Source organism: Neolamprologus multifasciatus, chromosome 4, assembly GCF_963576455.1.
Source record: "Neolamprologus multifasciatus chromosome 4, fNeoMul1.2, whole genome shotgun sequence".
Lineage (NCBI taxonomy): Eukaryota > Metazoa > Chordata > Actinopteri > Cichliformes > Cichlidae > Neolamprologus > Neolamprologus multifasciatus.
The window spans coordinates 14,276,971-14,300,846 of record NC_140442.1 but is presented as its reverse complement, the minus strand read 5'-3'; the positions used below and the strand labels follow the sequence as shown (position 1 = coordinate 14,300,846).

The 23,876-nt window shown below is 37.9% G+C and overlaps 2 protein-coding genes across 2 annotated transcripts; both read right to left on the bottom strand.

Moving 5' to 3' along the window:
- Positions 1-782: 782 nt before the first annotated feature.
- On the bottom strand, positions 783-4,371 carry LOC146520041 (cytochrome P450 2K1-like). The gene is made up of 9 exons (XM_085155699.1): positions 4,071-4,371; positions 3,810-3,972; positions 3,577-3,726; positions 2,385-2,545; positions 2,034-2,213; positions 1,809-1,950; positions 1,529-1,713; positions 1,287-1,428; positions 783-1,203 (listed from the first exon to the last, which is right to left on the bottom strand). The coding sequence occupies exons 1-9, from the start codon at positions 4,263-4,265 to the stop codon at positions 1,016-1,018; spliced, it is 1,506 nt and encodes a 501-aa protein (XP_085011825.1). The 5' UTR covers positions 4,266-4,371; the 3' UTR covers positions 783-1,015.
- Positions 4,372-7,799: 3,428 nt separating this feature from the next.
- On the bottom strand, positions 7,800-15,097 carry LOC146520040 (cytochrome P450 2K1-like). Its single transcript, XM_085155687.1, has 9 exons — positions 14,797-15,097; positions 14,481-14,643; positions 11,640-11,786; positions 11,367-11,527; positions 10,792-10,971; positions 10,542-10,683; positions 8,849-9,033; positions 8,605-8,746; positions 7,800-8,517 (listed from the first exon to the last, which is right to left on the bottom strand). The coding sequence occupies exons 1-9, from the start codon at positions 15,004-15,006 to the stop codon at positions 8,330-8,332; spliced, it is 1,518 nt and encodes a 505-aa protein (XP_085011813.1). The 5' UTR covers positions 15,007-15,097; the 3' UTR covers positions 7,800-8,329.
- Between the last annotated feature and the right edge of the window lie 8,779 nt (positions 15,098-23,876).

The window sequence follows — 23,876 nt, the reverse complement described above, 5'->3', positions numbered from 1 at the left end:
CTGTCATCTAAAACTATGAATTAATTGGATAACCTCAGGAACACTTCATGTACACATCTTATTAACATGTAGCAAAGATGAGGACATGAAGATGTGTGCAGGCGATTTGGTGGTTTTGGAGGTTAACCACTGCATGCTATCAGCTTCTTGTTCACTAGGCTGTTTGTGTGCCCGTGGTGTCACAGAAACATATTCCTCATCACATGTCTGTTGATTCTAAACTGCTACTTTGTAGAGCACTTGGCTTATATCTATTATGTAACTGTGCAGGAGAAAGAGCAAAATCAGTGGGCATTATTATTGGTTGCCAAAGGTTATTTTGTCTTTTAAAGTCAATTTCTCATGGAATTACTAAAAGAGACTTTAGTCTGTGGCTTACATGTTATGTTATTAAGTAAGTGAACACTATAACAAAGACTGATACAGTTTAAATGTCTGAACTCTGAATTAGTGTGGTCTTCATTTCTGCTTGTTGGATTGGAGTTAAAGTCATGAGAAAAACATGGTCAGGGCTCTGTAATTTAAGTAAACAGTGGCAGGGGAACTTCTGCAGACACAGGTAGGGCCCCAGCTGAAATGTGCTGATTTTAGCAATAATAGGCTGCTATTCTGTAACTGTGTAGTAAATTTTGGCCTAAATCAGAGGCTTGATGCAATCCTTCAGCAGTATTGCCATGGCAACATTTCTGCATAACCTGTTTCTGAGAAATATGTGTCATTCAGTAGTTAAACACAGAAACTGTGTATGTGTTAGCATGGATTTACTTTATTTACAATACAAACATAAGCGTAGATATTATGAGACCAATAAAAAGACTGTTTTGAAAGCAGTAGTCTTTTTGTTGGTCTTAATTTGTCATTAGAAAAGATTAATCAAGGAGGATATGTAGACTAAAGTAGATGTCAGTACATAGAATACCATCACTGTGCATTAGATTTACGGGTACTTCACTCTATAGGCTAATGCCAATTCATAAGAAAAAACACATAGTTATCAAAAGTTTCTGGTTCTTTTTCATTGGCGTCTGACAGCACACAGCTTCTGAGGTGAAGGAGAGAGTGTGAAGCCCACAACTGGTGTCAGGTCCAGTTCATCCTCTGAAACTCCAGGAGGGGGCGTGAATCGAAAGTGCTGAAGGAGAGACGTGAAGAACAGGAAGATCTCCATTCTGGCCAGACCTTCTCCGAGACACACCCTGCGCCCTGCAAGGACAGAGGTGAAAATGGTCTTAGGTATATGCAAGCATAAAATATTTGTTTATTTATTTTATTTTTTTTAATGGCACCTGCAGAAAATGGCATGAAGGCATCTCTCCTGACAAATTTACCCTCCTGATCAAGGAAATGAGAAGGGTTAAAAGTAAACGGGTTCTCCCATTCACTCTCATCATATAGGACTGAAGTGAGAAGGGGAAATACAGTAGTTCCCTGTAGCAGAAGAAAAGCATAATGTTCAAAATGTAAGTTAATATATAATAAAGAAATAAAAAATAATTTGTGTTCATTGGAATAAATGTTAGCAGCAAACCTCTTTGATAAAATATCCATGAAGGGAAACATCTCTGCTGGTTCTGTGAGGAATAGCCATGGGAACAATGTTGCTGAGTCTTTGTGACTCATAGATAACAGCGTCAGTGTACGGCAGGTTCTTTCTGTCGTCGACACAAACTTGACGATTTCCAACCACCCTGGTCAGCTCTCCCAGAACTTGGTCTGCATGTAAATGAAATATAAATCAAATTTGACAACATGTAAAAAAAAATTGAGCTCATGTAAATTGAAACAAGCCTGGCGAGGAATTTCTGCACCTTGGATATGAGGGTACTTGGCCATGTACAGCAGACACCACTGAAGTGTATTTCCTGTGGTATCGGTTCCAGCTGCAAACAGATTTATCACACTGTAGAGCAGGTTATCATCATGATAGTGTGAATCCTTGATTCCAGACTCCTAGCACGACATATGGAGCAGAGTAAATGCCGTTAATGAACAACATTAACAGTATAGGAGTGGAGTGACCGCTGATACCTCACCTCCAGTTTTTGCCTGTGAATCAGAAACGAATCAACAAAGCATCTGCACATCTCAGGGTTGAAAGTCTCTTTAAGGTTTCCTATGATCCTTTTCACGTCCGCCTTGTTGTCTTCAACATTTTTCATCAAATCCCTCCAGTCTTTAAGAAAAGGACCCAGCCACGGAACTAGGTTGTATATCTGTTAGAGTGACCAATACAAATAAATTATAGCCAGAAAACATAACTATGAAAATCATGAGCCTCAGTTAAGCCTCATTTACATACCTCATTTAAATCTTACAATTTCTAATTTCAGAAGAAATGTATATCTGTGCTGATTTTCCATGTCAGCATGAATTTATATAAGTACCAGGAGGGACGCTGATCCCGTCAGACGGATGGTCTCATTGTCTCTTTCCACCATAGCTTGGAAGACAGGATCTTTGTATTCAAACCTCTTTCCAAACATTATAGTTGATATAATGTTTGAAGCAGCATAAAGTAGTGTCTGCCTATTGTTGAAGGCTTTCCCTGTAATAAAAAATAGGGATAAATAGTAATTAGATATAAAATATATAATGAACTGCCACACATTATAAATACCTCAGTTTAGGCTCACTTTGAGATAATGTAGCATTAATGTCATACTGGCTGTTCTGACTCAGTGTTAAGGTTACTTTTTAAAAAAAAACTGAAGTAGGATTGTTGTGAAGTGTTAGACATCATAAGCCAAAAATGCAAATGTATTGTTAGTTGAACAAGATAATGTTAATATCTACTCACTGACCATTTTATTGGGCACACCTGTACAACTGCTTGTCAACACAACAATCTCACTGTCATTTAAGCATGTAGACATGGTGAAGAAGACCTGCTGAGGTTCAAAATGAGCATCAGAATGAGGATGAAGGATGACGTTTTTACTCTGATTTTCCAGCAAAACTTACTCAAGGGTTTACAAAAAATTGTCAAAAAAAGAGAAAATCCAGCAAACAACAGTTCTCAAACTGTTAAGAGGTGGGCAATGGTAACTCACAAAGCCACGTGTTGCAAACAAGGTATGCAGAAGAGCATCTCTGAATGCACAACATGTTGAACATTGAAGCAGATGGGCTAACAGCGAGAGATGGGCACACAAGGTGTCACTCCTGTCAGACAAGAACAGGAAACTAAGGCTACAGATTGCACAGACACACCAAAATTGAGCAAGAGAAGACTGGAAAAATGTTGCCCGGGCAAATGAGTGTGGATTTGTGTCGTGACCTTTGGATGGTATGGTCAGAATTTGGTGTAAACTGCATGAAAGCATGGATCCATCATGCCGGTGGTTTGTGTAGTGGCATATTTTCATTGCACACTTTGGGACCACTAGTACCAATTTTTTTTTTAATTGCTAAATCGGCTCTAACCCAGTACGAGCATAGTGTACCTAATGAAATGGCCGTAAGTATATTTATATTGCTCTCTGCTAAGGTTACTAAGTATTTTGTTTATTGAGTCATTTGTTTAACCTATGTGATTGTGTTTGAACTTGTCAAATTGTTCAGTAGAGCTCATGTTACCTTGATGCTGCTCGAATTCTTGGATCAGATAGTGACATTCCTCAATGATTTTTCCCTCACTAATCCTCTTGCCCATTCCAAAATCTTTCAGGGTACTTAAAGCAAAGCGCCTCATTTCCTTCCACGAGTCACCATTGGAAAATAGTATTCCTGGAAGCAGATAAAACTGACTTTTTAACAAGAAGAAAATGAGAAAATAAATAAAGTCACTAACTCAAAGAGGATTTTCTTACCATGTCCTTTGTTAAAGTCATAGAAGATGGGCGTGACTTCTCTGTTTCCAAACTCTTCAGCATGGTTTACTAGAGCCTCTTTGACTGCCCTGTAACCTGCTATGACTATGACCTTCTTTAGTCCAAAGTAGACTGCAAACACTGGTCCATATGTTTTAGAAAGCTGAACAGAAATCATGTGCACATAGGTGAGACTCATAATCCGAAACAAGAATGACAAAATCAACAAAGTCACAAAACTGTAAACAAAGAGTTTCTCACATCAAAGAGAGATTTGTCGAGCCTCTTGAGATCGACCTGCAGCAGGTTGCCGAGCAGAAGAAAAGGTCTGGGTCCTGGAGGCTCTCTCCTTTCTTTAGAGCTGAAGCTGGATAAAAGAATCTGAATGATCAACAGGCCAATGATGACCCCCAAAAGCAAAACGGAAGTGGAGGACTTAAAAAGCTCTTCAAACATGATCCTGGAAGCTTCCTTTTCTGCTTTTCAGAAACAAACACTTTCACAAGTGTTCTAACACTGAGTGTAAAGCACTCCCCACTGAAACGCCTAGCAGCAAGTCGGCATGTCAGAACAAGAATTTCCTGTTTTGCAAATTTTGCCCCACACTAACGCAGGTGACGTTACAGACTAGACCAGGGGTCGGCAACCTGCGGCTCCGGAGCCGCATGCGGCTCTTTAGTCCTTATAGTGCGGCTCCACGTGGTTTGGGAAAATAAATTAGATGTATTTAGCTGAAGTGTATTTTATTTATGTTAGTTCTTTTTTAACTTGTAGTTCTAAATTGGAAGATTATTGTGATATTGAAATATAAAAATAAAATTATATACTATTATTTTTTCCTCGCTCAAAATAAGCGTCACACTTGCGGAAGCTGGTGTACCCACCAAAATGCCATGCATTTATCGAGACTTTCAACTCCAGGTAGGCCAACATTATGTCAGCAGCTGTTCTCCACCATGAACTATGTTAAAAACAAAAACCGCTCACGCCTCACAGATGACAGCTTACAGTCCTGTGTAAAGATGAAAGTGACTTCGTACAGCTCCGATCTGCAGACGCTGTGCACAGAGGTTCAGGAGCAGAAGTCCCATTGTAAACATATCACAGCAGACCCGACGATGTTTCCATGAACATTTTTCAGCATCTCTTTATTGAACACTTTACACACACGGTTGCTGTACGTATACAGCCCGACACACACCAACACAACAGCATAGATAGCACAGACGTTAAGGCGGCGAGGCGTGATTGTGGGTGCCGCTCAGCTGCGTTGGCCTCTCCTGCAGCGGCGCTGCAGACCACGCCCCGCCTCACACATAAAATACATATTTAGGCAGAATTTTGCAAATATCTATTTTTCATCTTTTAGCAGCATAGTGCTTTTTTTCCAATTATTTTTTAAAAGTCAGGTCAAGGCTCCACAGGCCCAAAGGCGATATAAGGGTGGCGACTCACAACAGTTGTTGTTTGCTACATGGATCATTTTATTTCAGCTGGGTGTCTTTCCTTTGGTTATATTTCTTTAAGAGTTCAAAATGTATTAATTACATAATTAACACAATTACATAAAATGTAATTTTCTCTGTAGCACTTCATGGATTTCATAAGCAACACACCTTCGTTGTTCACACAAAGCATAAAGGTAAAAAACAATATATACAGTGTTATCTTCATTTTAGATGTCAAAAAGTATTTGCGGCTCCCAGTGTTTTCTTTTGCGTCGAAACCGGGTCCAAATGGCTCTTTGGGTGTTAAAGGTTGCAGACCCCTGGACTAGACCAAACTCACCAGTCACGCTGTGAGTTATTATCAATCCATAGATCGCAAGGAAATTAATGGCACTCTTATTTGGATAAGCAAATATTCTACCCTGTTTAACACAGCATCTACAAATAAATAGCTGATAGAAGAAAAACTGTTCTAAAAATAGAATGATTTGGGGGGTTTTAACCATTTATTTAACAAAATTGCAAATAGAGAAGAAGAAAACCGTAAATGTTTTAAACCTGTTCAAAAAAAGTATAGGGTACCAAACTGTAAGTTAAATAGGTGTAAATTTTCAGATATTTTATCTGATATTTTATACATTAAATTCTAGTTTGATGCCAAGAATTTGTAATTTTATTTTCCTGAAACATAGTTATTAATAGCCATTTACAAAATCATAATTCAAATCTTTAATACTTTAATCATTTATGTGAATGTGTTTGGAATTTTTTCTTAACAATATTATTTTTAAATACCCAAAGTGATGAAAATGAAAGGCCATTAGAAGAGTTACTTTGTCCAAATGTATTTACAGTATTCAAATAACATGATAGAGCTCTTTTTTTATAAATATTAAACCCAGAACAATATAAAATTATTCCATAACAGTCCATGGAAATAGAAAATATAGTACAATATGTATAGTACAACAACTCCAGGAACTCACTCTGCAGGTGGGGGAGATATAGGCGAGGTGGAGGAAGAACTCAGCCTGGGTGTAGTCTGGAAGATGAGTGGATAACGGGGTGGGTGCAGTTTTCTCTGTGGTGGGGTCGGGTGGGCTGTCCCGGGCTCTGTGGGGCCAGGGCTGAACTGGGCCCCGGTCCGAATGGGCCTGGACCCCCTTGCCTTGGTGGGTTGCAGAGTATGGGGGTGCCTACTGGGGTCAGCGAGGGAGCTGGCCCCAGGGAGGGGCCACTTGCTCTGCCACTCTGGCACAGCTGGCTGCTGGCGGAGCTCACGGGCACCCCCTGGCTTCTGCTCCGCGGCTGCTGAGTGATCCCTCATCTGGGACTCTCATCAGCTCTTTCCGGGATAGTGGCGCGGCTGTCCCTCCGTTGATCTTCCTTGGCCTCTTATGTTCTGAGGGCCTCTGGATGTCTGGAGCCTGGATCTCCTCCATACCTGCTTCATGCCCTGGAGGATGGGGCAATGGCTCCTCACACCCTCTAGCAGATCATTACATGAAGGAAACTTTTAAATACAAGCACGCTCATACTCACAGGTGTACACACGGGTGCTCACATACACAAACTACACCCTTTTTGGCGCCTACCTCAAAGCACACTGTGCGCTGTCGATATTACGTGCTGCACAATAATATTCAATATTTAGTATTTACTGTTATATTCACACAGATCATCGCGATGATGTTGTTTATTATATTGTGCTGGTTTTTTGCTTGTTTTCTCTTTTTTCTTTCTCAACAGGTGATCCAGGTGATTGATATATGTATTTTTTGTTTGCTTATTTTGTTGGTTTTTGTTTTTTGCACTTTATCCCCGTCCCTCTTCCCCGCTGTTTTTCTTTCCCTCTTTCTTTCTCCCCTTTCTTTTCCCCAGTCAAATCTGTTCCGTATTTAGCAAGTGAAAATAAAATAAAATAAACAATAAAAGCAAAGGTGAATCAAATAGACCAATAGGGCAAGGCAGGGATGGTCCATTTGGTAAAGTAAATCTGTTGGGCATCTTTCTTTGCCTTTAGACAATAATTCTGATGGCAAAAGAACCAAACCGGAGAGGCGGGGGAAAAAAGAGAGCGAGATTTTATTGTCAAGTAGTGAAACTGCAGCAGTTAACCTGTTCGATAAAGTTTCCCTGGAAACTCAAATCTTGGCTGATTTAATAAGGAAAGAGAGCTAGCCAGCCACTGTGCTCATTACAGACAGACGAAGGAAAGTTCAGTTTCCTCTTTTCCAGACCAAAATAATACATCAGTCTGAAAATTGTTGTTTACATGTGCAAAGGAATAAGCTAAATGGAGATGCCAACCTATGTTAAACCAAATCTGATCAGGTTTAAATATTACAACTTTTGAATTCACAGTAAACAGAATTGAATTGATTTGAAATGTTCTCATATTATGAGATGCTTTGTCTTTCTGTAACATGGTGTGGCATTTTATATATTTTTGGTATTTCTTAAGGAACATTTTCTTTCTGATTTAATAGATATTAATAGAAAATAGAAAAACTAATAGAAAAACAGCAAATTCAAGCAAAAAAAATTAGACCAGTTTTTCCCATCTCTAAAGAACACCACTCATTCCTGTTAATACAGTTTTATTTGCTTTAATGTGAAGGACTGAAATACATGTTTCTCCTTTTATCTCACAACATCTGCTTTTGCTCAACAATCCAGGTGTTCAGGATCGTGACATCTGCTGGTGGTGGCTGAAAAATGATCCTTCTGCATGCCGCAGGCATTCACTTTAACCACCTAGGACCTGGCGTCCACATATGTGGACATCACATTTTGCGTTATTTAGACCAAAATACTCAATTTTGCTCTACAAGCGCCTGATATCCACTTACGAGGACATTATACTGCTACTGTTCTATCGAAATTTTAAACGAATATCCTCATATGTGGCTCTCATTTTTCTTAGAAACAAAAATGAGGTAAAAACAAAATCTGGTAATTCTTTGTTTTTACATTCATCGGGTCCCAATATGCCCAAATATCAAAGAGAAATTAAAAATGCATGCGATGGAAGAGTTCGGGTCTTAGGAGAAGCCCTGCTTAAGCCCTCGCTCACTGGCGACTGACAGCACACAGCATATGAGATGAAGGAGGGGTGGTGAATCCCACAGCTGGTGTGAGATCCAGTTCATCCTCTGTAATTCCAGGTGGAGGAGTGAAGCAAAAGCGCTGAACGAGGGAGGTGAAGAAGAGGAAGAGCTCCATCTTAGCCAGACCTTCTCCGAGACACATCCTGCGACCTGCAAATGCAAAGAGTTTACGGGTCAACGAGTCATGTCTGTGCAAGTGCAAATTTTCTTGACAAAAGCCTGATAAAGTTGTCATACCTGCAGAAAAGGGCATGAAGGCATCTCTCCTGACAAATTTACCTTCCTTATCCAGGAAATGAGAGGGGTTAAAACTGTATGGCCTCTCCCATTCACTCTCATCGTACAGGACGGAAGTAAGAAGGGGAAATACAATAGTTCCCTGTAGGCAAAAGAGCACATTTAACATAGATGCGCGATTCAAGTTATCAGAGGTGAATCAAAATATCTATTAAAGGGTATTTTTTGTGGATGAGCAGTTGACCTTTTTGATAAAGTATCCCTGGAAGGTGACATCTCGGCTAGTTTGGTGAGGAAGACATACAGGTAGAATATTAGCCAGTCTCTGGATCTCGTGAATGACTGCATCAGTGTACGGCAGGTTTTTCCTATCATCAACACTGACTTTTCGGCTTCCTACTACATGTCTCAGCTCCTCATGGACCTGCTCTGTAGACACAAAATAAATAGATAGGTTTTGTCTGCATTCATTTTACCACATATTACCAATGATCACTTTATATTATAACACAAAACCCTTACAATATTACAGAGCAAAACCCAAAGATCAGACCATCCACTATGAACAAGTTATTGGTGGTAGTGGGGAGAAAGAACTCCCTTTTAACAGGAAGAGGTCTCTAGGAGACACAAGCTCAGAGTGGGACAGTCAAACTCTCCATCATGAGTTCAGGAGCAGACTGCCGTATTACAGTGGCTTGCAAAAGTATTCGGCCCCCTTGAACTTTTCCACATTTTGTCACATTACAGCCACAAACATGAATCGATTTTATTGGAATTTCACATGAAAGACAATACAAAGTGGTGTACACGTGAGAAGTGGAACGAAAATCATACATGATTCCAAACATTTTTTACAAATAAATAGTGGGGTGTGTACAAAGATTTCTAACTCATATTTCCTGTGGAAACCCTTCAGCTCTGGAAGTTTGGAATCACCTCCCTTGTTGGACTTTGTAAATAAGAGACTCTTGAATTGTGACTAGCTAAAAGACTTTGTAAATAGCACAATTCACCGTCACTGTAAATGAAATCACTTAACTTGCACAAGTTCTGCGTTTGAGTCTGGCCCAACACATTATGATAGTCCCAATATAGAAAAACCAGGTGTTTTTCCCACCACTAAGAAGAATTTAAATTTAAAATCAGGATCTGTAAAGGCTGAAAAAGACTCAAGAGCTGTATCTTTGTCAAAGCAGGCTCCAATAAACATTTACTGAAAGTTTAACAAAAGATATCATATCAGAAATGTATTATCTTTTTACAACTTCTTAACTGAAGAGTTTATACTATAAGGTAAATGCATAGAACAAAGACTGAAGAAACTGAAATACTACCAGAGGAACGGAAATCAGTGGATACTTACTGCTAACCCCAGCTCCTTTTTCCTCTCATTGCCAGATTGTTGACTTCTCAGTGAAGTAGTATTGCTCAGGCCACTTAGGTTTTCCAGGTAAGTAAACTAAAAAACTATCAACCCTATCCATCATCCTGCACTGGAGAGATCAACTCCCAGTGCAAGAGCCTGCTCATTCTTAAGGGCACCTGCCTGTTCCACTCTCACACTGTTGGAAGCTTAAGTTTTAGCTTTAGGAAACCCTAACCCTCCACCTACTGGAAAGGAAATGAAGTTCTAGAAAATTAACCATAGTTTTTGAGTCGTGTGTTTGGTCCTGTTGTTGAGTTCCTTGTTGTACTTACCTGAGCTGAACATTAAACTTTAACCAACACTATCCTGCCATTAAGTCTGTAGTATGGAAACCATAAGACAAAGAGCTGTGGCTAAACCAAAGCTCCTGTATGCATGAAATACCTTGATGAAAGGTATTTTTTTTGCCTTTGTCGACATCTATCTTGAAACTATTCCGTTTTCTAATGGCTGAGGGGCTTTATGAAAACAGAAATGAAATTTCTGGAGGAGAGTTCTACCTCCTTACCCTGTATGTGTGGATATTTAGCCATTAACAGCAAACCCCATCTCAGTGTGGCTGCTGTGGTGTCAGTACCAGCAACAAACAGATCAATCACTGTGAATATCAAGTTCTCCTCACTGTAGTGAGAATCGTCAATACCAAATTCCTAAAAAAAAAAATGAAAAAGAAAAGGTATAATAACAAAACTGAAACACTGTTTTGAACACTGAGCCACTTTTTAAAATGTTAGAAAAGACAAAACATGCTGTCTTACTTCCTCTTTCTGCTTCCAAATCAAAAAACAGTCCACAAACCCTTGGCACATGTCAGGGTCCAGTGTCTCTTTCAGGTACGTAATTAAATACTTTACATCTCTGATGGTCGTCTCAACATTTTTTAACACCACCTGATGGTTTTTAATCCATCTGAACAGCCGGGGAAACATGTTATAAAGCTGTAAAATTAAACAGTAACAAAGTAAAGATTCAAGTAATGCTTTCATTTTTACAAAAGCACCATCGTCATGCATTGTTTTACATATACATTTGGTATTTTCCGTATCTTTGTGACCACTTTATGCTTTCAATCACTATTTTATATTTTGCCTTCCCATCATGACATGTGAATATTTTTGTTTGGCTCAATGGACAACAGTAAAACACTCCAAATGTATTTCACCAAAAGTATAAATTTGTTAACTGATATACAGACAGAGTCTGATTCAACATAAAATCAGATGTTTACCATTCAGTTTATGCCACACAGGTAACAATAGTCACTGTTAATATTTTATGTCATTCATTTTTTTAAAAAAAAGAGAGTAAAAAAAAGGGGGGGTGAAAAGCAAACCTGTACTGATGCAGAACCTGTGACACACGTGGCATGATTGGCTCGCTTCACCATTTTTGTGAATATCGGGTCATTGTAGTCAAATCTGCATCCGTACACAACGGAGAAGATAATATTGGCTGTTGCATAATTTATTGGAAGTGCTGTATCAAATGGTTCTCCTGTAACCCAACATGTGGACAATAATAATTAATTCTAATAGCATTAAAACAAACCTCAGCAAAATTAAATTGGTCTTTGTTTTAACACTGCGTATACATGCTATCTCCATACCTTTATGCTCTTCGATCACTTGAATGAGATAGCTACACTCTGCCAAGATTTTATGAGAAAGTCTTTTGCCAAACTCAAAGTCTTTGAGGGTGGTGAGGGCAAAATATCTCAGCTCTTTCCATGATTCTCCATTTGCAAACAGAATCCCTACAAGACATAAAATTTTACAACAGAGGGTCAGTTAATTACAGTTTACAAGCAGTGTTGGGTTTAACATATTAATTTGTTGCTTTGTGACCCTTTACATCCTGATACAACCCTCCCAGGGATGCGTGTTCCACCTTGTTTCAGACTGGGAATCTTTCCCTGCCCGTTAGGTGAACATGTTAACTTTGAAACAGGTTGCAAAGTAACGCGTTACTGTAATCTCATGAGATTTTTCAGTAACGTACTAAAACGTGTTATCCTACAAAATTCAGTAATTACATTACAATTACAATTATGTCTTTACTTGCATTATAACACCTTTTTAGTTATCTGCAGGACAATAGACAAATAGAAAGAACAAGATATCAAACTTGCTTTTTACACGCTATAAACTGATTTCCGTTTGTGTTCAAGAGGAGGAAAGACAGCATGCTAACATAAAGCTATCCAAGTCAAGTCTTGTGGCTTTATTGTCATTCCAACCATGTGAAGTGGTACAGTACAAAGTGAAACGCTCCTCCAAGATCAAGGTGCGACATATGACTTAGACAATCAACACAGGACTACATAAATTGCAATGTCCAAAATTGCAAAAATAGCCAAAAACAAAACAAAGACAGTGCAACACCAGACAGAACAGAACGATACAGTCAGTAGACAGTACAGACACACCTGTGCAATAGAAATGTGCAAAAGACTGAACATCCAAAAATCTAAAGTCATATCATAGCTGTCCAGTAACCCCAGTCCAGCTGCCAGAGTCCGAAGTTCAACAGATTACAGAGTCAGTGGTCAGCAATCAGGCTTGCAGCACTGAAGCCTCCTTATCTACTTGTTGATGTCTCAGTAGTAGTAGTAGTAACCGTAATTATGTGATTGTTGTGTTTCATGTCATTTTGCAGAGTAACGGGAAGGTAATGTAACAAGTAGTGTAATTAATTAGTTTATATAGCAGGAAATTAAGTGGCATACTGCAAAAATAATAAGTAATGTGTAAATCATTATATTTTTTGAGTAGTGACTCTGATGGACCTGCAGATAACAGAGACATTCAGCCCTGTTTCTACCAGTTGAGAAGCTGTGTAAAATATACATAAAATAAAACTCATTTTTAATGTATTGGCAGCGATGTGTTTCAGTATGTATTTCTCATTCTCCGCAGTATGTTGTAATGCATGACAGCACTAAGCTATAGTGTGGGTATGTGTTATATTAAATATATTTCAGTTCTTTCTGAGTTACCTGGCCTCCGCACCAGTCTTTCCTGGTTTGGCTGAAAGAGGAGGCTGAGGGTGGAGCTGGTTTAAATGCAGAAGCCAATAAAACGGACTGGACCATCTATTGCGATCATGTAGGGGGAATGGGCTTCTTCTTAAATGAGGGTTAGCTGTTATCTCTCTAGTTTTCACCTTTGGGGTATATAATGATTTATTCATTTGCTATATAACTGGAGCTTTTTCTCGTTGGGGCAGGTCAGTTTGTTGAGTTATGTTTTATCCTGTCTTCCTTCTCTCACCCCAACCGGTCGCAGCAGATGGCCGCCCCTCCCTGAGCCTGGTTCTGCCGGAGGTTTCTTCCTGTTAAAAGGGAGTTTTTCCTTCCCACTGTCGCCAAAGTGCTTGCTCATAGGGGGTCATATGATTGTTGGGCTTTTCTCTGTATCTATGAAGCGCCTTGAGGCGACATTTGTTGTGATTTGGCGCTATATAAATAAAATTGAATTGAATTGAATTGAATTGTTTTGTTAAGTGACTTTTGAGTAGAGTGTTGTTAGGTTAACCTCTTTTATGGCCCGACTTGGTTCTAAAAAAAAAAGTTTATTTTTGTCGTTTTAAATTTTTTGTAATCATCTTGTCCTTTTGGGGGTATAATAAAACCTATTTTTTTGAAGATTACATTTGTGCCTGTGTGTTCCTAGATGCTTGGTTCATGATAGTGAGTGACAGGTCTGAAATGCAGACAAGTCAGTGTAAACTCTGTGACCGGTAGAAAAGAGCATGTTTAACAGGCCTGGATATCTTTTTTCTTTGTTCATGGGTAAATTTACTTTAACATCAGCAATCAGGTAAGAGGTCAGATGACTGTAGTTATCAACTTGAAAAGTCAGTCCAAGGTTTTCCAATCATGTGGTAATACCCTCAAACATGGATAAGTCTGCAGGCAGCAGATAATGTGATGTGTGCTATTGTGCTGAAGTTTCTTCACAAAGAAACATCACCCTAGTTGAAAGATTTCAAACATAACTCAGTAGGTCTTTATTTGTTTTTTGTTTTTTATTTCAGAGTCATTTTATCACTTTTGATCTGGCGTTTCCATCTGTGTCATTGGTGGAATGTTATTATAAGCCAACTATAAACTGAACTCAAAGTTCAACACAATGTTGTCACAAACAGCAGAACTTAACTCACAGCAGACATCAAGAACAAAGGAATATGTAACACTAAACCTTTAAAATATTATTTAGTAATATTAGTTTTCTGACTGAAAGGAAACCTGGACTTCATGATATTGGTCAACTCACAAAACATGAGGAAACATGCTGTTAATTGTGTAGCCTGTTTCTATCATGTTTTCTTATATCTCTAGTGATCACAAATAACAAAACCTGCAATTTCCCTGGACTCACACAGAATGGGTGGATGATTTGTGAACATGAAATTAAACTTAATAAACCACAATATAAAAGAATCATACCATGACCTTGGTTTACATCATTAAGTATCGGGGAGATGTTGCGCTCTCCAAACTCCTCTGCATAGTTGACCAGTGCCTCTCTGACTGTCTCATATCCAGCCAGGACCACGACTTTGTTGGTTCCAAAGTAAAGAGTAAATACAGAGCCATATTCCTTTGAAAGCTGGAAGAATCATTAAAAAAAAAAATTAAATAGCATGTTACGTTCCCCTAACATTTCACAGGAGACCCTGCTAGGGCCATAACATAGCATTAGGTATTGTAATATGTTTAAACTGGCTTCTTTTAATTCAGATCTTGAGAAGAGTTACTTTACCTCACACAGAGTTTTGTGGGGTCTCTTGAGATCTAATTGCAACAGGTTACCAAGCAGGGGCAGAGGTCTCGGTCCTGGGGGTTCATTTCTTTTTTCCTTAGAGATGAAAATGATAGAAACAAGATAAAGTACAAGCAGGAGAACAACGGCTCCCAGCATTGTGGTGGGACTGAACAAAATGAAAAAGATAAAATCCCCAAAATGTTCCATTTGCTCTGATGTTGATGGTTCTCCTCTGTGCTGTCCTTGCAGGTAACACACTTTGCTTTGTCCCAGACTGCAGGGGCAGGAGGCTTTCTTTGTCATATATCTTTACAATCTCCTAGATTTTGACTGCCTTTGCAAAAATTAAACACTGCATGGCTTTTTCCAGTGGCTGATAAAAAGACCAAGAAGGGTATCTCTCAGACACTCTGATGTCAATAAACTTGTGCACACTCAGTGTAAACTAGGAATACTGAAACGCAAAGTGTGAAGGAATATGTATCCCCTGCAACTTTTAAAGGGAAAGACTAATCTTCTCAAAAGTCATCCAGGTTAGGTTCTTCCACCTCTTCTTTGTGCTTCCAAGAATGGGATCACGATTTCTTCACAACGCCTTACTTATTTTAACCTTACTGTCACCATTGCACCTTAGTATGAAAAAGAAACTTTTTTTCTTTGTGGGTGTGTTTGGGTGAAAATGGGAAGGAGTTATAGTGCTTCTGGTTGGAGTTTCCATTACAGAGTGCAACATTTTGGGAGGTAAGTATTTAAATGAATGCTGAAAGAGCACAGCTTACATTGTGCCTGATGTGGCTGTGATAAATGCTGTTATGAATTTTTAATTCAATTCAATTCAAGTTCTTGATGTTACAAAGAAAACAGAAGAAAATCCCAACAGTCTTGCTCCCTATGAGCAAGTGCTTTGGCAACAGTGGGAAGGAAAAACCTGCTTTTAACAGAAAGAACACTCCAGCAGAACTAGGCTGCCACTGCCAGTTGGGGTGAGGGGAGGAAGACAGGACAAAGACACACTGTAGAATTGAACCAGAGATTAATAATAACTAACAATTAAATGCAGAGAGGTGTAAAGACACATAGTGAGTGCATCATGGGACTCCCCAAGTGTCGACCTATTGCAGTATAACTAAGGGAGGATTAAGGGTCACCAGTCCAAACGATATGCTTTATCAGTAGATTTAAGCCCAATCTTAAAAGTAGAAAGGGTGTCTGCCTCCATTCAAACTGGATGCTGGTTCTAAAAGTAGCCTGAAAGCTGAAGGCTCTGCCTCCCATCCTATTTTTAAATACTGCAGGAACAACAAGTAAGCCCAAAGGAAGCGCCAAAGCCTTGACTCTGTTCTTCAATTCTTCACTGAGTCCTCAAACTGGATATTTAGATAAATAACTGTAAATGTTCTCATACATCCATCTTTTATACAAAGATCTTTTAAAGAGGTGATAAACCAGTTGTTGTTTTTTAAATAAGCAGATATTCTCTGCATGAGTCCTCAACCTTGAAAACCAAAAGTAATGTAAATAAAAGGTTAAAAGACTGTAGATTAATATGTTTAAGGATGTTACCTGGATATTAACTACTAAACATAGACACAACATAGGTACATTTAAAAAAAGAAGTTAAAAGGTTGCACCAATGGAAAAGATAACGCTGTTAATAAATTATTGACTAAAAACAAAAACAAAACAAAACAAATTAAAACGGTTGACCCTAAATCTGACCCTTAATGGCTTGGACTGTGAGTGTTCATTATAGAGCTCAGTTTCCTCCAAAGGTTTGTTGCACTAAAGATTTAAATATTGAATAAATTAGAGTACAATGTAAGAATACCTATCTAAACCTGATCCAACATGCTGTATTTTTACATGCCATTTGTAGTATCTTCACTGTTTTGGTAAAAGTGTGTCTTCTTTATGTTCATGATGTGTTTCACTGCATGCAAAAAGCAAACTGAAATGCTAAAGACTTTAGTTTATTGCCATTTTAGATCCGTTATTGAAAATGCACATTTCCAAATTTATCTGCAGAAAACAAAATTTGTCTCAATTTTTCTGCAATTGAAAGAATAAACCTCTAACAAAACACACTCTAAAAATAACAGTCAGAGACAAAAACAGTGACATGATGAACAAATACAATGTATCGTGTTGATCAATTAGTAAAAGCACACATTAGAACAAAATGCTGGTTGGTGATCCCAAATTTGAATGACAGAACTCATTGTGTGTATTAAAATTTTATTTTACTTGTTAGAAGTGGCTGAAATAAAGGGTTCCTTTGTAGAGGTGTCAAAAGTACAGAATTCCGTGCTTAAGTAGCAGTAAAAACAATTCTGCTAAAGAAAATACTCCAGTAAAAGTAAAACTACTGATTCAACTTCTTTACTCAAGTAAAAGTAAAAAAGTACAGGCTCTGAAATGTACTGATGAAAGAAAGTAAAAATAGCTCTTTGGAGAATGTTTTCACACAGGAGAATGTTTGGAGATGATCACACAAGAATGAACAATATTAAAGAAGTTTTCAGTTTTCAGTTTTCTTTGTCATATGCAAGTTAGCACAGGGTCAACATCGCAATGAAATGTATTTGACGAGCAGAAGACAGTCACTCAGCAGAATGGTACAGTAGAAAAAAATAAAATAAAATAAAATAATAAAAAATAAATAGAAAAATAGTAAAGAGCAAAATATTAATAGGATGTAGTAAAAGAAAAAAGAGATTTTCAGTTAACTGACTAAATATATATATATATATATATATATATATATATATATATATATACACACTAGTGATTAAATAAAGAAAATCTTAAATAGGAATGTGAGGGGGGGGGGGGGCAGATGGGATATTGCACAGGAATGAGCAGCAGTACAAACTAAACAGTACAAAAGTTTTTATTTTTTGTGGCAGTTGTTGCAGTATTTTTTAAAAAAAATATAAATATCAATAAAGTGGAGTGACCAGTGCAGATTGTACAGAGTACTTGTGAAGCTGCAGGGTAGCTTCTGAGTGTGTCCTGTGGAGTGTGTGTGTGTGTTTAAATGTTGTGGTTGAGGTGTCGTATGGCTTGATGGTAGAAACTGTTTTTAAGTCTTGTAGTCCGAGCAGACAGACTCCTGTAACGTCTGCCAGATGGTACACAGCAAATCCAGCATGTCCAAATTAACACTGTCAGATTTGATTTCAACACTTTTAAAGTGTCTATATGGGTCCACACCAGAGTGTTAATTTAACTCTTTTTGGAGAGTTGGTATGTTAACTCTGATTTAGTGTTAAACACCAAATCTCTCTGGAGTTGATAATTTAACACTTGGTGTTAAGAGTTTATATATTAACTCTCAAAGAGTATTTTAGTTTAACTACGTAAGAGTTATCTTCTAATTAATTCTAAAAAGCGGGAATTTTACTGTTCTGAACTTCTAGAAATTTCTTTTGGAAATAAACATTTACTAAAAAGATGCAATGGTTTTTGAAAAACATTTATTCTGAACTGTGCACCACAATTTCAAAACATTTTCTGAAAGATGTAACAGTGTACATGTTCTCACTTTCATTAGAATTTCGTTTATCAAAAGGTCTGACATAGGTGAGCTGGTAAATGCAAATAACAGCATTCTCATCACTTATTTCTTCAATACAATATGCATGTCCTTCATTCATCACTTTGTGGAACTTCAACGCACTTCTGCTCTCCCCCATATTCCATCTTCACAAGCATATCCTATGAGGAGAGTGAATAAAAATTAGTTGACACTAATTAATGGCACAAATCAATTGCAGCACAGTAAAAAAAAAAAAGGAATCCTTTTTGAGCGATTACTTGTGTAAAGTATTTTCCCAAAAGACAAGGACACAGACAACAGGTAATACTGAACTAAATGTAAAACCTCAACCTTTTTCATTTTTACCTAAACCGTGTGCACAAAACTGGAGGAATCTAAGTGCTAACGTAGAACTCAGTCGGGACGTCTGCTACTGCTGTTTGCTCGTTTTTTATGGGAGATCGTTTTCAGGCTTCAATTAGCACCATTATACCAACATTTCACATTCTAGACATTGTTTTAAGTGTATTTGACCAAGAAATTTGACTGAAAATTCACATGCAAGCTTTTTTTCAAGGCTGTGGTATTTGCCCGCAAACAATACCTTTCAGCTAGCTAAAACAGAATATTATGCTATCACCGAGCAACATGGCTAATGCCTTTCACACAGCTTTGTCTCAACTCCAAAGAGCCACAGAAGTAAAAGCTAATAACAATAATTGAAACAATCTTTGAAAACATGACTTACCAAGCATGGCAAACAACTCAAATATGTAGAGCAAAATGTTCTGAAACGGCTTCACTTCAGCTTCGATTGGAGCCGTGCTGGGGGCGGAGTCTGTGAATTTACTCTATTGGTGTCATAGCCCCTGTAGGAGTTCAGAGTTAAGAGGTCAAGAATTAATGTTTCCATTGTAACACCTCCAGATTTGACATAGAAACACTCATTTTTAACACTCGATTTTAACTACTATCATTTTACACCTCAGAGTTACATTAAAAGAATGTGACTCTACTTAGAGTAAAATTAACTCTAAGACTACTAACACCAAAACATTTAACACTTTTGAATTTGCTGTGTAACAAGGAGAACAGCTGATGTGCTGGGTTGCTCTGGTCCTTGAGGATGCTGTGTGCTTTACGGAGGCATCGCTGAAGATAAATGTCCTGAATGGCAGGAAGCCTCATGCCAGTGATGTGCTCTGCTACCTTCACCACCCTCTATAGTGATTTACGGCTGCTGGCAGAGCAGCTTCCGTACCAAACTGTAATGCAGCTCGTCAGCAAGCTCTCGATTGCACACCTGTAGAAATTTGAGGTGATGTTGGCGTTCATGCCAAACTTCCTCAGCCTCCTCAGGAAGTAAAGCCGCTGGCGAGCTTTCCTGATAGCAGTGTCTGTGTGAAGGGTCCAGGAGAAGTCCTCGGTGATGTTGACTCCAAGGAATTTGAAGCTGCTGACCCTTTCGACCTTGACACCGTTGATGTGGATGGGCTGGTGTTCCCTGACTGGTCGTTTCCGGTAGTCCACTATCATTTCTCTAGTTTTGCTGATGTTGAGAGTCAGGTTATTTTCCCGACACCACTCGTAGTGGTTTGATATAAATAAATTATCATTGAATCTAGATAAAACCAAATGTATGTTATCTGGAAACCAAAACATCAAAGTAGAAATATGGGTTGGTAATGTATACTTAGAAATAGTAAATGAAATAAAATTTCTTGGTGTAATCATTGACCACAAGGTCTGTTGAAAACCACACATTATTTATGTTCGGGGGAAATTGGCACGGGGGGCATTGCCGTCCTGGAGAAAGCAAAGCAAATATTGGATCAGAAAGCACTGCACATATTATACTGTGCTTTACTACTGCCATATGTGAGCTACTGTGTAGAGATCTGGGGAAACACATACAAAAGTAATACACAAACAATAACTATAATACCGAAAAGGTCCATTAGATTAATAAATAATGTGGGGTACAGGAACCATACAAATGCACCCTTTGTCCAAATGCAATCTATTAAATTCTAACACTTGGTGAAGATTAAAACAGCACAAAGAATATTTAAAGTAAGAAATAAAATACTTCCAAAAGAAATTGTTTATAGAAAGAGAAGATGGGTGTAACTTAAGAGGGAAATGGAATTTAAAAATACAAAGTGCTGGAACAACTTTAAAAAGTATGTCTATCTCAATAGCAGGATTTAAATTATGGAACAGTCTAACAGAAGAAATAAAAGGAAGTAACAACATAAACCAGTTTAAAATAAAATATGAAAACCTAATTTAAAAAAATATAAGAATGAAGAAAACGGGGTTAACCCAGGACGGTAATGTTGTTGGTAATGGTGGGTTTTTTGTTTGTTTGTTTGTTCATTTGTTTGTTTCATAAATTGTCAGTGTGTAAATTTACACATTCTGTCTTTATTTATATGAAAGAAACTAAACTGTTTTGAGACTTGTTTATTTCTTGTTTTTTTTTGTGTGTATGTTTGCTTGTTTTTTTTGCTTTGCTTTAGTCCTGCTTCATATGATGTTTGTTTAATTTAAGACTCAAAGAAAATAAGTATACACTTCTGCCTACTCATTTTCAAACAAGAAATTGAATAAATTTTTGTAATGATTGTGAATGTACAAGTTTGAAATAAATAATGAACTGAACTGAAAAGTAAATGTTTCCATTTCTGTCCAAAGCTGAATGAACCTTGTACTATGTTAACATAATGACAAAATAATATCAGTAGATGGGAAACTTTAGTCTAACATTTTTTAATCCAATTATAGAAAAATATTTTCTATTACCTACATTGTTTCTCTAAACAGGAAAATGTGTACAGTCAAGGGTTAACGTGGGATTCAGTAGGTGGGAGAACCCTAAAATCGGTTGTAATGGTTTAGTGTGGGGAAAAGAATCATAACTCACAATGTCTTCTTTTGAGAGCTTCAGTAGATTTTCTTAATGTACAGGCTATGATCAGCTGACCTGCTGCTCTTTGTGGATGTACACAACTGGATTCAACCATCCTCTACAGTGCACTGTTTATCCTGGCTTTTATCCAGATAGTATTAGGTTGATATGAAGGTGGAATTTGATCAATGGATTTCAGCATCATCAGCTAAAATGCAGATGACTGCCTGCTACACTTGATGTAGCCCAACTCTCCACATGAAACCACAGCCACTGTGCACCAGTCACACACTGTTCTTAAAGAGCAGTGTGTTCTTCACTTTTCACAGTACAACAAACTAACCTGTTTATCCTGCACTAACCTGCAGCAAGGTTTTCATGTAACCTTTAGATAATAAAGTTAGTCTACCTCAGTTTGTTTCACAGCATGTTTCACAACATGAAAAAGCATAATGTCACATGTACAAAAACAACATCTGATTCAAAAACCTGAGGACTTACACGTAAGCTTTAAATTTCCAGTTTATCAGATACCTTTGAGCAGTCCTTACCTTTAAATCTAACCTCTCTTCTTTCTCTCCTATTTTTCTTATCTTTCTCCATCTCTGAGTGAAGTTAGCTCTCTTTCTCTCCCTGTGAAATACAGCAGCTGGACCTTTAGCTAGCGACACACTTTGAGAAAAAATTGCACGCAAACACTTTGTGTGTTTGTCATGTTTGTTGAGCTGATAGAAAAGTTGCACTGGAAATTACCTGAAACGAAAGCGCTGAATGAGGGAGGTGAAGAAGAGGAAGAGCTCCATCTTAGCCAGACCTTCTCCGAAACACATCCTGCGACCTGCAAGAGCAGTTTACACTCATTTAAATCCAATCACGTCTGTGGAAGTGTACATTTTATCAAAATTGTCATACCTGCAGAAAAGGGCATGAAGGCATCTCTTCTGACAAATTGACCCTTTTTGTCCAGAAAATGTGATGGGTTAAAAGTGTGTGGGCTCTCCCATTCATTCTCATCATACAGGACAGAGGTGAGAAGGGGAAACACAATAGTTCCCTGTAGGAAACCAAGAAGATTTTTCATGTAGATGTATATCTACAGAACCAGTTCAGGTTATCAGAAGTGAATTAAGATATCTATTAAAATATATTTAGGTACAGCAGCTGGCCTTTTTGATAAAGTATCCCCTGAAGGTGACATGTTGGCTAGATTGGTGAGGAACAGACTCTCTGACTCTCGTCAATGACTGCATCAGTGTACAGCAGGTTTTTCCGGTCATCTACACAAACTTGTCGGCTTCTATGGGCCCAAATTGTGGTCATAAATATTTTGTACTTGTAAATCAGTTTTGTATGTGTAAAAAGAATTTGTGTGCACGTAAAAAAGATTTGTATGTGGACTTAGCCAAAAAAATATGTGTGAAACTCTGCAAGTTACAAGTACGAATTTTGACCCTATTTTTCTTCCTTTCATCTGATTGGCCAATTTCATGTCAATCACAAATTTAACTATTACTGTTAACATTACCTTGGCCTCCAGTAATGCTGTGAGGAACCTTGGAGTCATTTTTGACCAGGACCTTCAATTCACATATTAAACAAATATGTAAGACTGCTTTCTTCCATTTGTGCAACATCTCTAAAGTTAGAAATATCCTGTCTCAGAGTGACGCTGAAAAACTACTTCATGCATTTATTACTTCCAGGCTGGACTACTGTAATTCATTATTATCAGGATGTCCAAAAAACTCACTGAAAAGCCTTCAGCTAATCCAAAATGCTGCAGCAAGAATCCTGACAGGGACTAGAAAGAGAGAGCCTATTTCTCCTGTATTGGCTTCCCTTCATTGGCTTCCTGTTAAATCCAGAATTGAATTCAGAATCCTGCTCCTCACATACAAGGTCTTAAATAATAAGGCCCCATCTTTTCTTAATGACCTTGTAGACAGGAAGAAATGATATCACCATATCATTTCTTCCTGTTAAAAGGGAGTTTTTCCTTCCCACTGTTGCCAAAGTGCTTGCTCATAGGGGGCCATGTGATTGTTGGGTTTTTCTCTGTATCTATGAAGAGTCTTGAGGCAACTTTTGTTGTGATTTGGCGTTGTATAAATACAATTGAATTGAAAATTGAATTCAATAGCCAAACCCATCTGTTCTCTGATTGGATAGTTAAATTTGTGATTGACATGACATTGACCAATCAGATGAAAGGAAGAAAAATAGGGTCAAAATTTGTACTTTTAAATCTTTTTTACACACACACACAAATTCTTTTTACACATACAAAACTGTTTGCATATGATATGTTGAGTATTTATTTTTCACTGGCCGGTAGTAACAAAGAAAAAGCTCATAATTTTTTGCCTTATCTCTCTGATATCACATCCTGAAATGTCAGTAAGCCAATAACTGAGGTCCTTGGTCTTGTTGCCCAACAGGACACTGAACTCTATTTATGTGTTATTGCCTTATATAAATATACACTATGTGTGTTGGAAAAATACAATCAGGTACGTTTCACAATAAAAACTGCATGATGCAGTAACTCATACATGCCCCACAAAGTCCACAAGAGACAGGTTCCACACAAAGTGACCAAAAAACTTACTACCACCATCTTTTTGTGTT